Source organism: Cephus cinctus, unplaced genomic scaffold, assembly GCF_000341935.2.
Source record: "Cephus cinctus unplaced genomic scaffold, Ccin1 Ccin1_scaffold0970, whole genome shotgun sequence".
Taxonomy (NCBI): domain Eukaryota; kingdom Metazoa; phylum Arthropoda; class Insecta; order Hymenoptera; family Cephidae; genus Cephus; species Cephus cinctus.
In genome coordinates this window covers 324238-340944 of record NW_014333527.1, presented here as the reverse complement: position 1 = coordinate 340944, position 16707 = coordinate 324238, and the positions used below count along the sequence as shown (strand labels likewise).

Below are 16707 nucleotides of genomic sequence, written 5' to 3'. Positions count from 1 at the left end.
GGGGGGGGGGGGATTGATTGAGGTAATTTTGAAATATAAAAGAAATGATCGATCCGAAATCTTAAAAGGTCCCAGTCAATTGATTCGCCGTGACGGAATACCAGGTCCGCGTAGGCAATCTCCTAAAACTCACAACGTCGTCACGATGACGACGAACGGAGGTCCGACGTCGGCGTTCCTTCTTCTCTCGTTTAAATATAAACCCCGACGCTAAAGTGGCCGGCTCTAGTCTTGGCGTCGCGACGCTCGCGAAACAAACGCGGCCAGCACGCGTCGTTCTCTCCCAGTCGCGGAAGCCAATAAAACCTACGAGCTGCCCACCGTAAATAATACCGTCTCCTATACTTGGCTCGAGGATCACCATTGTCCTCCGATTCTACGAGTTAATCTTCGTTAATTCCGCCGGGCCCCAAGAGAAGAGGATCCACGAGCTCTCGTCCGATTCCACCATGGACCCCCTGAGGATTCTGTGAAATAGTAAAAATAAGGGAGAGAATATCAAGACGCGGTACCAAGTGGCTCCCAAGTGTCTGCGCAAACGAGGAAAATTGTCAGCCATATTCCAAGGACTTTGACAGGACCTCGAGTGCAGGTGCGCCACGTGGAATTTCCGAGAGGGAACTTTCCCTAGAAGGAAGCACTCCCGGAGTCGAGTTGCTTGGCTGCCATTCGATCTGGCTGTTCCTTTTTTTTTTTTAATACCCCGTGCGCGGCCACCCGCAAAACTCCACGATACTGGGATGGCGGGTCTGGAGTTTGATGAATCGCAATAAAAGTAAACGCTTGGAGTACACGTTGGGATATACGAATAAGTAATCAGGATAAAGAGAACGGGTCGTTCAACTATCTCTGGTCTCTATCTCTATCTCTCTCTCTCTCTTGCTCCCTCAGTCGCTCGGTCCCTCCGCTCTGATGTATATTTAACTCGATGAGTTCTCGAGTCCTGGCACAAAGGAAGGTGGTACGTACGCATATTGAGATGAGGATCATCCATGTAAAGAGAAATTGACTGTACTCTATGTGCACAGAGAGATAACCCAGAGCGCAGCGCGGATGATCGCAAGCGATAGCAGAGCAGAAAGAAGAAAAAGGAATTTCAGAGAATAGCTGGTAAAAATAATTCAGCGTCCAGCGTCATCGTCATGTCGTCACGAGTCAAGCAGGAAATTCGGATAACAATTTTTTTCAATGACGGCATTGTTGTCATCTATATATAAGCGTGTAAAATCCGATAACCTAGAGAGCATATCTGGACCATAGAAACTGAGCTTGTTTATTCGGAGTAAGCAGTTTGATCTACTTGGCAGAAGTTCACAGAAAAATATTCAAGATACTTTTGGTCCACGCAGCATCCGATCTAAGGAGTTATCCGTGCTCTTGGCAAGTTGGGCTAAGGTGATCCTTCAGTTAATTAGGTCTTTGGCACTTGGTTCTCTCATGGCAACGTGACTCTTACCAGCTACGAAAAGTCGGACCGACCTATTGTTTCTTGCCCAGAGTGTGACTCATCCGGCGTCTCGGTATTCTACGATCATCCTCCTGGCGTCTTGGGAATAAGGTGTCCCAAGGTCGTGACGAGGAAGAAAACTTGAAGTCATCACGATCATCGGAGATTAGACTGGATGCAGGGAGAGTCAGCCAAAAATTAATCGAATTACCCGGTCATTGTACTCGTCTAAGGACGTGACGGTAAAACAGCTGATTGGCGTGAATCGGGTTGGCCAACCGCGAGTCTGGAAAAAAAAGAAATATAAATTATAGCGCGCACGAACAATAGCGGAGAGAAAGTGAGATCGGGCAACGCGACGCACTCTTCGTGAAAACTGCCCACAGGACGATATCGATCCCACCTGGCGCGTGAGATTCACGTATACGCCGTGATTTGCTGGCGCGTGCGAATTTCACACAGTCTATATAGAAAGAGGCATTGACGTCTTTTTTTTTAGCAACTGCTTTTTTTTTCAATAACGCCGTCACCTTTTGCTTTTGAAACCTGAAAATTTCAGCAATTCGCTCGAACAAATCGGCGGTTCAAGTTTACTCGTTACCGTATCAGAGTACTTGGCGAATCTTCTTCTGCGATGGACAGAGGTCATCGTACTGGTCGTGCGAGGAAAACTTGTACTTTCTAATCTCGCGGGCCGCTGCCGTTAATGCCCTAATGGTCAATCAGCCGAGGAACAGTTCAAACGGTTGCAATTGAGGCCAATGCTGGAGCCATTGCATGATTCTTGGTCATTACTGATGTCACTTAGGAGAAGGTGACTTCGCTCGCAAGAAGTGCATCGACGTTGGATGAAATCGGCATAGATAATGAGCTGACTCAATACTTGGATTTTGAAAGTATCGATTACTCATTAGAGAAAGCAGATTCTTGATTGATTTTATTTATTTAGATTTTCGGTATATATATATATATATATAGTATATAATACAGGCATACGACAGAAGTCTTTCTCGGCTGAAAATCTTTTGAGCAAGGAATCCTGCCCGACGATTCGTCTTGCACATACAAGGGATACAGGAGCACAGAGTCAATGGATCCTGTCATCAAAATGATATATGGTCGCATCAGACACTTTGAATAGATCCATAGAATTCCTGGTGGTCCGTTGCCCTTCGTTCCTGCGACTCGTCAGGTGAATTACAGGACTTTACCGTCGGCCAAAAAGCATCTACATTGGAAGTCATCTAGGGTCCTAAGAAATTTCTAAAGGATCCCAGCATCTTTGTGGCCTCGATCTTCACAGCTTTAAGAAATCTGCTGGGTACCGAGGAAAAGGACTGTTTTATCGTCGATCGAAGAATTTCAGTGCAAGAACTTCAAAATGACTTGCTTCCCCCCACCCAATCACAGAACCGCTCTGGTTCTTGTGCCAACCGTTGCGTATTATTCGCGAAATTTTCACGCGCCCATCTTTAAGACGATTACCGTCGTAAATACAGTGTCCGTTGTGTGTTTGCCTTTACCTTTGAAAATCGTACCGAAATAATGCAACTCTATGCCCATATTGTTATTATTATGCAGGAATATTGGAATTTCACGATCACTCCAGCATTCCGTCCAGTAATGCCAATAAAGTTGGGAGTAGTTCCTTGGTACATTGATTGTATAGGTACCTTATCGACTGGACTTAATCTTATCAGATATAAATAGATAAGACGATCGTGTGTTTTTAGTCAAGTCACGTTGAACGAAGTAAATAAATTATTGCGCATTAACAGATTAATCGTATATGTATTATCTAAATTAACGAAAAATTTGTATCTTAATGTTAATATGACGCGAGGAATCGGCGAGAGAATTTTAATGAAAAAAAAAAAATTATAATTAGAAAAATGCTAGAAAGTTAATTGGGACAATTATTATTATTACTTAATTCTTTGGATATTGGCGTGATTGTATGCGGAAGAGAACTGTCAGAATAAAATTGAAATATCGATGTTATTCTCCATATCGTACTTCCGTTGCGTCGTGGCTCGCGCTGGGCGTCTTCGTCACGCTAGATTTTCGTCAGCGAGAAGCAGCTGTGTTGTTTTTCAAATGTTCGCATCGGCAAATGCCCATTGTATAAAAATAAATTGTGCGTAAATGAATTTGTAAATATTTCTTTAGCATGGAATGTACCTTCCTTCAATGCAAAATATTAATATCCTTTTTTTTATACTATAATCAGAGTATCATTTATCAATCCGAACGTACTTTGTACGTTGAATTTCTATATGCGTGAATTTATTAAAAAAAAGTAATTACGACGATTAAAAAAAAATGTTTTCTAATAATACTTTGTAACGACGAAGCAGCCAATTAAATTTAGAGAGGAGCGATTATTTTTCATAGCAACCACGGACAGTCGGCATCATTCATCTCATCAGTGCGTGACTGACTGTCTGGCTTTTCCCCTGCGCTAGCAGCATTTCCGTTTCGGATTCATCGCGAAGCAGATCTCTTGGCAATTTTGGATCGTATCCAAGGGGTCGTTAACGTTTCGTTGTCGCAATAATTCTTCGCCTTCCACGTATTTTCTTAAGGTTGACGATAGAATTTCCCCCACCCACGTGTAAAAGCTTCTGTCCTATCCGGGGGTAGGTTATTCTTCAGATCCCTCTTCGAATTAGATCAGTCTACTCTCCATCAGTGAAACTCTTCAGGTCGTTCTCTTCTTCGAAAGTGATCCTGGAGTTGGTCCAGGAACAAGATCGCCTCGTAGTCTTCCTTTCATCTGGCAATAACAAGCTCGTCGCCATTAGTGGTCGAGGAACTAGAACGTCATAGTTGCACTCAGCATCTTCCACGGGCCTACCTAGATCTCCGGAACTCAAATTTTGCTCTCTGAAAAAAAAAAAGATCAATACGTCGATACGCGTCATCAGTTGTCGGACACTCATAGCGAAGTGAAGCTCGTCGACGAAAGATCTAGATCTGGATCAGTATTTAAAAAATTAATTTTGATCCCTACAAAAATTGTTCAAAATGATTCTGTTGTACGACGTGGAGAACGAGATCTTCTACGTGGTCTGTCCCAAGAACAAAGACAAGTACGTGATCGTCTTCAAGATCTGAATCATGAGGTGTACGGCAAGAGACCCCACTCGAATATATCGATCATTAATCGAGAAAGGGGACGCCTTGTATAAAATGAAGAATCATATCGAAAATGATCTACTCGTATAATGGTAAGGGGGCTAAGTGGCCGACCTCAAGATCATCAAGATACTAAGGAGCTCGAGATAAGACCCTGGTATTACATCACGGCAGGAAATCTTTGAAGTAATATCTTCTGCCCGGTACAAGGACGAGCATCTACTTAAAGTCAGATCGTCGTGTTAGCGATCTTAACCCACGCCCGGAAGAATGACAGCGTGGGCAATTCGCGCAATGCCAGCGCTGGCATTGATCTTGACCCGACGAAGGCCACGCGGGGAATTGCCTTTGGAATTGCAAGGAAGAGAGAGAAAGTGATACGCCTTCGTTAATATACATGAAAGCGGCGCGACAATAACCGACGCTCGCAATGATATTTCCTGTTATCACGCGAGTCGCTCTGAACTTTGACCGAAATTCGATTCGGTATGATTTTGGTGTTTTCGTCACTTAATACTTTTACAGAGTGAGACAGAGCTATAGGCATGAATTATTCGATGACTCTGTTACGTAGTACTACAGCATCTTTTATCTTCGGCGGACGGAACAGCATGCTTCGGAAATTTCGCATTACTTTACTGTTCTAATGTGAACACGTGATTTTCGACAGATCGGGAATAAATTACGCAGTCGTATTCGACTTTGACTGGTTGCTCTGATAATTCGATACGATGAGGAGTGAGAAAGAGGATATTTTTATAATCGTAAAAATATAATATTTTTGTTTACGGGTCGGTTGAGTTGTTGGTAGAATAATGAATAATGATGATACTTCGCAAGGCATTATTTGCGCATCTGACGAACCGTCCTACTGTATTTGCGAATTGCGCGAATTTCAATGCGATCTCTTACATGCTGCGCACATAGAGCGATTGCGTAAGGTGCATCGAGCGACATTGACAATAATCATCGAATTACCTGTGTCCCACGTAATAGTCATTCGGTAATGTACATAGTCGGTGTGGATTTGTCAGTCGTTAACAGAACGTTGCAAGGGTTGGATCGAAGTACAACGCAATTGTTATTTCCTTCTTATTCTACGTCGTCGCGACGAGTGTAAAAGCGGCTTTACGAGGATGCGAAAATAGAGCCGAGCTCCGCGGCGCGTCTCGAGGCCCCTGCGACGCTCGCAAGCTTTGCTTCTTAAGCTTCCAGTCTCCTACTGGAAGTATCCGCGAGATGAGTTTGATCTTGACCAGTGCGTGCTGATGATCAATGATCAGTTGTGAATTAAGCTGACCTCGACAAAAAGTTCATATCAAAACAGAAAATTGGATCATTTTTTTTTTTTCGGAGACGTATGGATAAAAGAAGAAGAAAAGCAGAAATATGCAAGTGGAATTGTGACTTTCGTTTGGACGGTCGAAGGAAACCATAAAATTGAGGGCAATGGAGGAATCGATGTTGATGGGGACTAGCTAGTTTCCGTTGGAGGCGTCTTAATGGTTTTACAAAATTGTAACACTGATATGGTCTTTTGTGGCCTTTGCCCTTGCTGTGATTACGGTTGGTCCTCTTATGCATATCTTTTGCAAATTTTTTGACAAGGCACAGACGATCTTCTGTTACCGTGTAATTGTGGTTTGTGCGATACGGTTATGCGTAATATTCCAATAGACGTATCATTGACTACTATGATCTATGATCTATGATCGATGGATAAGTGTTCTTAAAATCAGTCGTAAGGATCTTTTGGTATAGTAAAATTATCGATTCGGGGAATCTCTAATAATGATTTCGATTTTCCAGCGAAGAGCACTGGGCGGAATAATGTATGAGAAACGTCCGTTGGAAGATCAGAAATAAGGAAGTTGCATAGAGAAAATCATTAGACGCTGACGTCACGAGGGAGAGAGATAAAGTATATAGGACTTCAATTGGGAGTATTCGTTAGAAAGAGAAATGATGGACACAGCGAGCGAGTACCCGTCGACGATCGACGTCTGCGTCGTCGACAGTCCTGACGAGAGTTGCAGCGAGCGTCACTACGACGAGTTTACCATAGTCGCACGTCGGATGAGTATATCGCGTATATTCGCACGGAATTCGATGGCCTGGGCTCGCGACTCTTTGGAGAAGTTACCGATCAGATTGACCTTGAGCAATATTGGAATCCTTACTGTGATCATTGCGATCCTTATGCCACGTGTCTTCACTTACGTACTGGTCTATCCGATTTTCAGATTGGTCTTCGGTACCCTTTATCCGGCCTACGCTTCTTACAAGGCTGTACGGACGAAGAACGTCAAAGAATACGTAAGTGAACTAGTAGGTATATTTGAGTAATCAGAGGATTTTTTATAAATTGATTTTTTTTTTTTTTTTTAGGTAAAATGGATGATGTACTGGATCGTGTTTGCACTGTTCACATGCGCCGAGACATTCACCGACGTATTTTTTAGCTTTTGGTAAGACGTAACATTCTTGTGAAATTGTCGAATTTTTTTTTCGCTTTTTTAGAGGGTACTGAAAATATTAGCAGACTTGCGATATGTCACTGCAGAAGTCACGTTCTTTTTCTTACGTCCATTCGCTTTTAGAGAAAAGTTTTATGGGGCTGTGTAAAACTGGCGGGGCCAATAAACCAGCCTCCTCGCAGTCTGAGCTTCGTCTCTCTCTCTCTCTCTCTCTCTCTCTCTCTCTCTCTGTCTCTCCTTTTCTCCACTGCCGGACTCTCACTCTGCCCAGGGAATTCCGAATGTCTAATTTCGGACGAGATACACTATGCACTTCTGAGGATTCACTGGACTCCTTCTAGATTCCTCTCGAGTTTCATCATTATCTTTCTCTCTCTCTCTCTCTCTCTCTCTCTCTCTCTCTCTCTCTCTCTCTCTCTCTCTCTTGCTTTCTCCCCGTTTCTCTTGCTCAACCTGACTCACTGTGAATTCGGCCGGTCCACATAGAAGCTTGCCAGATTTCTCATAATCGAATTACAGCAAAGAGAGACAAACGTAAACGAGGGACACGGTGTCAGGATATTTTCGGATGCTGGTTAAATGGACCTATCCGCCTCTAACGAAAACTTACGAAACTCTTGATATAATCACATTACGTTTCATTGTAGGTTCCCATTTTATTACGAGATCAAGATAATTCTGGTGCTATGGCTATTAAGTCCAGCGACAAAAGGATCCAGCATCCTTTATCGACGCTTCGTACATCCTGCTCTGAGCCGACGAGAAGCTGAGATAGACGAGGCTCTCGCGAGAGCAACGGAGCAGGGCTATACAGCAGTACTGCATCTGGGTACCAGAGGCGTTAATTATGCTACTACCGTACTTATGCAAACAGCCATAAAGGTAAGTCTCCGAAAGGCTGGTAGAAATTTGTTGGCAGAGAGAAAAATTTTGAAACGCGGTTGAAACTTCCTGTGACGAGAAACCGCCTTCGTAAGTCGAGGCTTCCAATTAGGTCTTGAAGTGCATTAACGAACCTAATAACGTCATTCGTTGCTCTACTACTATTTTCATACACAATAAAAATTCATATTTCTCAGATTTCTCACAGTGCCAAAACGCATCCCCCTCACGATATATAATTAACCCGCAGCTACATTCCTTTTGCTTGGTTACTAATATTGTTTACGTTTATTTTTCTTTTTTTTTTCTTCTTCTTCTTTTCAATCCCTTTCCCCCATTCCTCACGATACCATCGCCGTACCGCCAACATAACCTGCATCTCATCCACATACGGCGACTTCTCGACCAACGTCTTGATCCTGTACTCTATCCGGCGACGACGATGCCGCATGACGACACAGAACTTCCCAAACGTCGTCCCGAACACATTGAGTGTCCTCCCTGCCAGCCAATCAGACTCGGCGATTTCTAGCTTAGCCAACCCCAGAGCGTCAAGGGAGGCCAGGAAAGACAGTCCCGATGGCCCGGAGCACCAGCAACAACGAAGGCGTACTAGAAGCGATGACCTCTCATTGAACCTGGACACCGAATGCCTTGATAACTCGACCGACGAGGAGATCACGGAGTCGGAGCCGGAATTCAAAGTTCCCGCGGAGAAGATACGAAAACAGAAGAAGGAACGAATTCAGCCGAAGCGAAACAAGTCGAGGAATCGCAGAGAAGACCTGGTGAACTTCGAGGTCGACTTCAGCGACGAGATCGACGTTAATTAATGAAATCCTCTTAGAATCTTTTTTTCTTTCTTTCAATTTATCACTTTTGTTCTTTACGTGTAGCTATCGTTTCTTATTGTCACGTCATACCACAATTCTATTATTTTTATTATATCGTTTTATCTGCTTTCTTTTTCTCGCCGCCGCGTACCCGTCAGCGTTGAATCAAGCGCGATCGAAACTTTCCCGATTAATCATCACGAGCTAAGGATTTTATGACAAAAATCGTAACGAATCTGGAAGAACGTCCAGTTAGGACCACTTTCTGGGTTCTGGGTGAGGAGTTTTCTAATTGCGCAAAGGTCGATCAGGTCACTGATCTTGTATACCAGTTGAGCGTACTTCAATAACGACCAATCGCGAGACATTAACGTCATCTGACTCTTTATGACTTTAATCGGGACGATTATTAAACATTTGGTAATTGGGCGACTCTGATGGATCACTTTAAAATCGATAATAATCTTCTTATCTTAGCTATATACATAGTCGAGTTAGGATCCGTGCGGATCCAAGTAGGATTCTTGCGACATGGAATCAGACTTGTATCGAGAAAATTCAATGATTCCTCGTCAAGAGTTTTCCGGTACGTATTTTCCGGGAGGTGATCGCACAGTTACCTTGTCTATTGCCTGACCTCCCAAGACAAGTGATAACGTTAATTCGTCCTAATGAGAAGACTGAGGCTGCATTGCAGTCGGCCAAGTGCTCAAGCAGCTTGAATGATCCATGTCGCAGGAAATCCTAAGATCCGTAAATATATGCTTTACCTCGCCCAGTGGTGACATATTAGTAAATTATTAGTAAGTGCGAGATCATATATCGTGTTTGCTCGTTGTTTATCCGCATAATATAAATCAAGTCTCACGAGACCCTCTAAGAAATTTCCCAAATGATGGTCAATGCTAGGAATCTTCGCACTGATCGATCAGACAGATCATCGGCAACTTTCTCGGTTTTCCTTTGAACTCTGGATAAGCTGTGTGACGTAACTATGTGTGTCTCAATATGTTACGGCTTTTTACGTATATCGAGTTTAAGACTGTGCATCGACTTATCGTAGCACGCATGTATACAGGGCGATACAAAAGTAACGGAAGTGCCTTACCAAACTTCATTATTTATATAAATATTATCTTTTTGTTTTTCTCTACAAACCTCCATAAGCCCTCAGCACTTCGTGCGAAGTTACCGATGATTAGCAAGTGATGTGTTAGGTTCGCGACGTAACACGTTATGTGACATACGTGAGTGAAGTCACGACCGTGTACCGGAACGAAGATGTTAGTTTTTAAGATGTTTTTATACCCGATCCAAAGATCCTCCAAATTGCGAGTTTTTAAAATAAACGTTTTTAACATACACACAATGCTAACGTACTGCATATGTATTTCTGTATTTTATACCTACATTTTTTTTTTCATTTCTTTTTGTCATTCAATCTCAATATGGCCGCGCGCCTTCGACGTTGACCATATCCGACCACCTGCCTATGTAATACCCCTGCGGCCGCTTTACGTCCTATAATTAAAATCATCATTAATTCGCGCCTAGCGGTGCACAACATCTAATTGGCTGACCAGACGCGACTAGCTATGATCTATTTTGATAATTTGGCATCCGTCATATGCCTGCTTGCACTAGCCCATAATTTATCGTCATATCAGATAGCTATAGTAATTTAGAAAGACTTTAGGTCAGCCCTCGCACTGGTGACGGCAGATAACAATAATTAACACTTTTTTGTTGGTAAGACAATTATTCCTTTTAAATATTGCTTTTATCTTCTCATTATTTTTCCATAAGATTGTCAGCCTGGTTTGGTAATACGATTCGTTTTCAGGGTGGCGGTGGATTGGTGCAGCAGCTCAAGAAAAGTTACAGTCTCTCTGATCTGACTGGCGAGAAGGAAGATGAAAACAGGAACACGGCCGACTTGCGTGACGAGACGGACATGGAAAGTTCGTGTGATTTTGATCCTCTGCTGGTGGAATGATTTATTCATTATAATATTAATTAATGTCGTTCACTTACAGTGGAACCTCGTCGAAGAGAACACGTGGGTAGAAGAGGCTACAGCCCACGAAGAACTCAGTCGAGCAGCAATCGTGTCGAGATGTATTTCTCTGAGGTGGATGTGGACGTGAGACAACCACGGCCAAGGGAGCCTATAGTTAGCTTAACGTATGTGACAGATTAATTGCGATTAGCAGAATTATATTTTTTATTTTATAATTATATACTCAAGTCCATGGTAACCGGTGCTGGTGGTTTTTCAGTAATATTAGGTCATCCGATGACATATCCAGCGGATACAGCAGTGGTGAAGCTTTGCAGTCTCATCGTGTCATCTCTCAGGGTGAATCGCTTGTAAGGACAGCGAGCGTCGGTGCCAGGACGCGAATAAAACCACGGACCACGACCAAGAAGACGCCGGAGGTTCGTAGAGGCTGGTACTGGTCTTTAAATTCGATAAGGTTCTCGGCGAGGATATTTTAGTTTTTCTTTCTTTGCTTTCATTCTGGTATGTGTAATGTATTTCTATTCGGTTCTAAAGGATGACGAGGAAGATTCGGATTGCATCGAGATCTCTTCATTGGATGATATTCCTTTTCTCATTCCGCAAAACTCTATCACTCCTGAACAAGCTCTTGAGATTCTGCTTCGTTTGTCGCAAAATAGTACATGTGGAGATTACGTCAACTTTCAACGCAGACGCAACTCTGATAATAAATTTGGAGAAGAGTTTCCTACTGATCGTGGGCATGATCTAAATTTGTTGAACACTTTTGGAAGAGACAGTCGATCAAAATCAAGAGAATCCAGTATGGAATTTCAAGATACTGTGTCGGAACCGGATGCACTCAATGCTGAACAGACTTTGACTTATTCTAAAAGAAGTGCAGATGTTGATATTAATACCATTAAGATACCGGATGTTTTGAAAACTGATGTTGTTGATGTCAGTCATGTTGACTCATCCAGTGGAAATATGTCCAAGTACCGAAATACAGTAGAAGCTGAAGCTCAGGAAGAAATATCTGCTTTGACTGATGATCAAGTTCAAGTAAAACATACCTCCAGTGAGGTCAAGGCTGATTTGAATTCAAAAGACGAGATTTCTATTAAGGAGTCCGTTAGTAAGATTAACGTGGAACAGATCACTGACGCCATCTGTCAGGATAAGTTTGATGAACTTAAAAAATTGATTAGTAATGCTCAACGTGCTGTGTCGAATATCGTGACGTCACAAGAAAGACTAAACAGAATTGATCCCATCGAAAGTGCAACGGGTCAACAAGATATATCCATCCAAAAAGAATCAGATGACAGTTGCTGCAACGTTGGAGAAGACATAGCCATAAAGAATTCCTTAAACAGCCAGAGCAATACTAATTCTCTGGAAGTCTGGTCGACTCCAACGATATCGAGAAGTAATTCAGACAGTGGAGGTCGAGCAGGAAAGTATAATAAGAAACCAGCACCCAGGGCACCAGGATCAACGACTCGAGAAGATATAGATGATACAGAATCTCAAAAAGCACTGAAAGCTACGTTGATCATAAAAACAGGAACTGTCAAAACAGTCAGCAACATCAGTACCAGTAAGGATGTGTTCATAGCACATTCGCCGAAGGCCAAGCGCAAGAAAACTAAACATACCAGAACAAAGGAAGGATTTTCGAAATTGCTGACTATACCAAAAAATATTTTTCATAGCGCTTTTCACAAGGATGGTAAAGACGCTTCACCTAAGGATGACGATTCGAGTTCTTTTACTTCTGATAGAGACACATCCAGATCTAGATCAGTCAGCGTGGGATCTGGAGGTACTGGAAATGACGTAGAGAATAAACCATCGACTTCGAAATCCGGATTAGACGTGGAGAATGCCCTAGTGAAGGCTGCTCTGGTTGATGAAGATTCTAGGGCAGAAACTTACATAAACTTAAGATCAGACAGTATAGATCAATATACTTCAGCATCTGAAGATTCTAAGAGTGAAGACCTCGATAAGACTGTTTTCGAGAGGACAGAGTACGAGAAAAGGATATCAAAAGCGGAAGCGAAGAGAGAGGAAGAGGATAAATTGTCAAAAGCGGAAGATCGTCAAAAGGCAAAGCTAAAGATCAGACAGATGTCGCACTCGCCATCTCGTGGCTCTAGAAAATCTTATTTTGATTGCGACTGACGTTTTCAAAAATTATATAGTAGCTGTACACGTGAAAAACGTGTTAGTTGAGAATTGCCTTTAATACTAAGTAAGACGAAGCAGAAATAACCATATCCAATCCCATCCATGTCCTCAAAAGCGGAAGGATCTCAGGACAAATGTTGCAGAGAAGAATCGTAGCTTATCCAACGTATGCATCTAATTTTTGGTGTTCCCAGCGAACAGAGTTCATCAAGAATGCAGTGTTAATCAACACTAACTTCAGTATGGAATGATCTTGTGTTTGCAGTGTATAGGAAGCGTCAGCTTGTTCGACGTGAACTAACAAAATCGTAGAATACCAACTTCAGTTTGTAATTTCAGCTTGAGAATCGCTTAGCACCGTTTTCTAGTATTTCTCAGTCTGCAACCATTACCAGTTTGTTTCACAATAAACTTTCTTTATTTCAGATAACGAGTTTCGCCACCTTGCCCCGTAGCAAAAAGCCAAGTAAGAAGAAGATCCCGTGAAACTTGACGGCTGCTGACCGCATCAAGGAATAGGGCTAAGCAAGAGTCCATTTTTCGAATTGAGCCAAGACATCACGTTCATCCGTAAATCCATATAATCCTTGGTGAAAAGATGCTGCCAGTAGATGCAGCAATTGGACGGTCAGCAGCGTGCATTGATCGATGGCCAAATTGCGCAATAAAATGGCGTCACGCCGAAGCTTTGTCATTGTGCAACAGTTCATCGCTAGACTGAAGATCGGTATTGGTTTCTTTAGTCTAGTCCAAATGCGCAATGCGAAAAACGTGCTGGATATTTTTTAGGACGAACAGGAACAGTGACGGCCCGATTTTTGAATTTGAAAAAAAAAGACAATGTAGAATACAATGCTAGTTAGTCTGTAAAAAATTCAGCTTCGTCTTCGTATGTCTGCTCTCAGTTCGAAAAAACTATACGTGAATCAATTCTAAATTGGTGATACCGTTGGTCACAATTGCCCTGTAAAGCTTTTAGCTTAGTTGCTTTTGCTTCTGGCACAAGAAACATGTATACATCCAACAGTTTTATCTATATTCCATTATTGATATCCAGCACCTTTCTCTGCGCTGCAATATTCGCGTGGTAATTCTTGTCTCGCGTTGCTTCGATATTTCTAAGATCGATCGAAAATCAGACGTACAGTCACGATTGAAGAGGATGTGCATTTCTTGTGATATACAGAAAATTCAAAAATTATTATGAACGGCGTTGAATTCAAGACGCGCTGAAGTTGAAGTTGATGAATTCTAGTCAGCGAGCATGTGAGGAGAGCTCGAGCCGCTATTTAAAAATCGTGCCACTTAGAAAAAAGATGTTTGAATCTCTGGTAATTAATTAGAGATTATTTAAATGTCAAATGCTAGTAATTGTAGTAGGTGCCGTGGAGATTGTGGCTGCTTTCATTAATATTTCTGTAAATTTATTCATTGGCCATATCAGTGATTTTTATAACCACGACTTTGATGAAAAGTCATGGATTTTTCTACAACAGCATATTTGAAAGGGACTTGTTTGAGCTTTTTCTTGAATTTCAATTTATAGAAAAATCTCAAGTTAAGCTCTTTGCAAATAATGTCTTGTAGCTAATAGCGCTTCATCATGTAATTTACTGATACCAAACACTAGATAGATATAGCAGCCAGACATGTAATCTTCCTCAAAATTTTATTCGTAAACGCAATTCATTCAATCGTAGCCATTTTCTTTTCGATGAAATAAGAATTAAGTAAAAATTAATTAATTGCGTATGACGCCATCGTTTAGAGTGGCTTTGTCCTGGTATGACAAAAATTACGCACAAGTACTATGATTACTAAAAATTAGATAACAGAATTTATTTAGCAATGTTAACAAATTCGTGCATATAGTTTATTGTATTATCCTCTAACGATCATTGATTGACGTAGATGAAGGGAATTTTATGGTTCGATATGATACTAATCGGCTCTACACGTTAGCATCGATCGATCTACTATTAAATTAATTAGTTGTTCAATATCATTCGTTTGCGGTTTTCAACGCTCTAAACGAAATCCTTATCGTTGACTGCATTAACATGAATCCCATTCGTGGACGCTATTATATGTATAATTAATCACCATTGATGATACGTATCGTTAACCCTTATTAGCCCAGACTAATGTTTTGTATGCTTGTACGATGCGAAAATGGGAATGCGCCTTGGTGCGACGAAGATAGAGAATGGAAAGAAAGAGGACAGAGCAGATGAAATAATAATGTATCGATATTATATGAACAAGCAAGAGTGTGCGAGAGAATATTAGTGTAATGAGATTACGTAAAAATGCTCAAAAATATACTTCTTTATTCTGAACCGATGACTGAATTCTAAACAATTGACGGTACCTCTATGTTAATCCTGTTTAAGGACTTATTTACATCGAGCGAAACTATTAAAGTCTAAGGAGGATGAAAGTGATTAATGTCCACGAGTCATAGCTACTCGTGTCTCACGAGGATTATCGTGGTGCTCGCTAATTGTTCTATTTCTTTTCTACGTACGTAAAACACGCCAGCTTGATGCGTGAGGATGTTACCATTGTTGTCAGGAATCATGTACCGTGTGGAACTTTCCGAAGTGTCTCTCAGAGGATGTGGACGGATCGGATATTAATATTTCGATTCGAGCACATTTGTAGCTAATAAAATGAAACTGTGGAAAATGATATGCGAACAGTCTCCTTTTTTCACTTGGACTCACTCTAGTAAATTATTGAATACATCGTAGAATTGGACGTAATTGACTCAAAGTAAAAGGGCTAAACATCTTTCTCATATAGCACAATACATTCATTCAGACTAAACATGTCCGTGTAATTTGTGCCGCCCGGTTTTGATATGTAGAATGTACTGTATAGATAAAGGTAAATCCTATTCGGGTGGCTACTAGCGATTTTATCTAATGATTAGAAACCTAAATGAACTGCAGCATTGAAATGAAATTCCCTGAATGGTTATTCTCCTGAAATGCCGATCTTCGATTGAATCTTGAAATCATTGAAAGTGCTGTCATCTGTAGGTGTCCGTAGCACCAAAGATCAGTAGGGAGATGCACAACGCTACGGTTTTAGGCGATACCAAAAACATGGCGCTAAATCGTAGCGGCGAGTCCGGGAATAGAATTTTGTGATCATCGCCTCCGTCGATAATGCATATCCCGTCGTAGCCGAGCTGAACGTGATCACGAACGAGTAGCCTGGCGGGCAGAGATTCTCCACAACTTACACCTGATTCCCAAAGCAACCCTTAGAAAGAGGCCGCTTATCAGATATTGCCTAAATCTTTTTTTTTTGTAATCTTAAATTCATATGTGCAGTGTAAGCTCGATAAGATTTACTAAGACAAAAGCCAGCACCTGCCTTATGCCTTATGCCTGCCTGTGTTAAGGAGTGCAGCGATGCGGTGCTAGCTTCCATCATTATTTAACAATAGTTCCAAGCGGAACTATGGTCCCAACATTGAGTACTAGAGAGAATTATTCCGGAACTGTTTGAAACACAACCTGAAAACAACACTGAAAGCCAGTTCCTTATGCATACCTGCACTGAAGCATATGGTGTATCCTACTAGTATCCTTAATAGGTATTTTAACGATGTTACGTAGCAGAACTGTTATTAAAACCTATCAGGAACTATAGAAATTCTAGTTAAGTGCGTAGCATGTACAACGCTCAGACACCAATTTTTGAAGTTCTTCAAGAAAGTAT

General features: G+C 41.7%; 1 protein-coding gene across 9 annotated transcripts in view; it reads left to right on the top strand.

Annotated features, from left to right (window-relative positions):
* The window catches only part of LOC107271421, a 21077-nt gene extending 5411 nt beyond the window's left edge, over positions 1-15666 (top strand). The window contains exons 1-9 of one of the 9 annotated variants that reach the window (XR_003060870.1): positions 3940-5071; positions 6829-6901; positions 6974-7053; positions 7710-7944; positions 10621-10738; positions 10814-10961; positions 11057-11216; positions 11335-13141; positions 13402-15666. Coding sequence is in view for 1 of the 9 variants with exons in the window: in XM_025088666.1 (XP_024944434.1) it covers positions 6548-6901; positions 6974-7053; positions 7710-7944; positions 10621-10738; positions 10814-10961; positions 11057-11216; positions 11335-12894; positions 13402-13461 (2715 nt within the window). In the remaining 8 variants the exon portion in view is untranslated. The other 8 variants (XR_003060872.1, XR_003060868.1, XR_003060866.1 and 5 more) reach the window with 8 other exon arrangements.
* The last annotated feature ends 1041 nt before the right edge of the window (positions 15667-16707 follow it).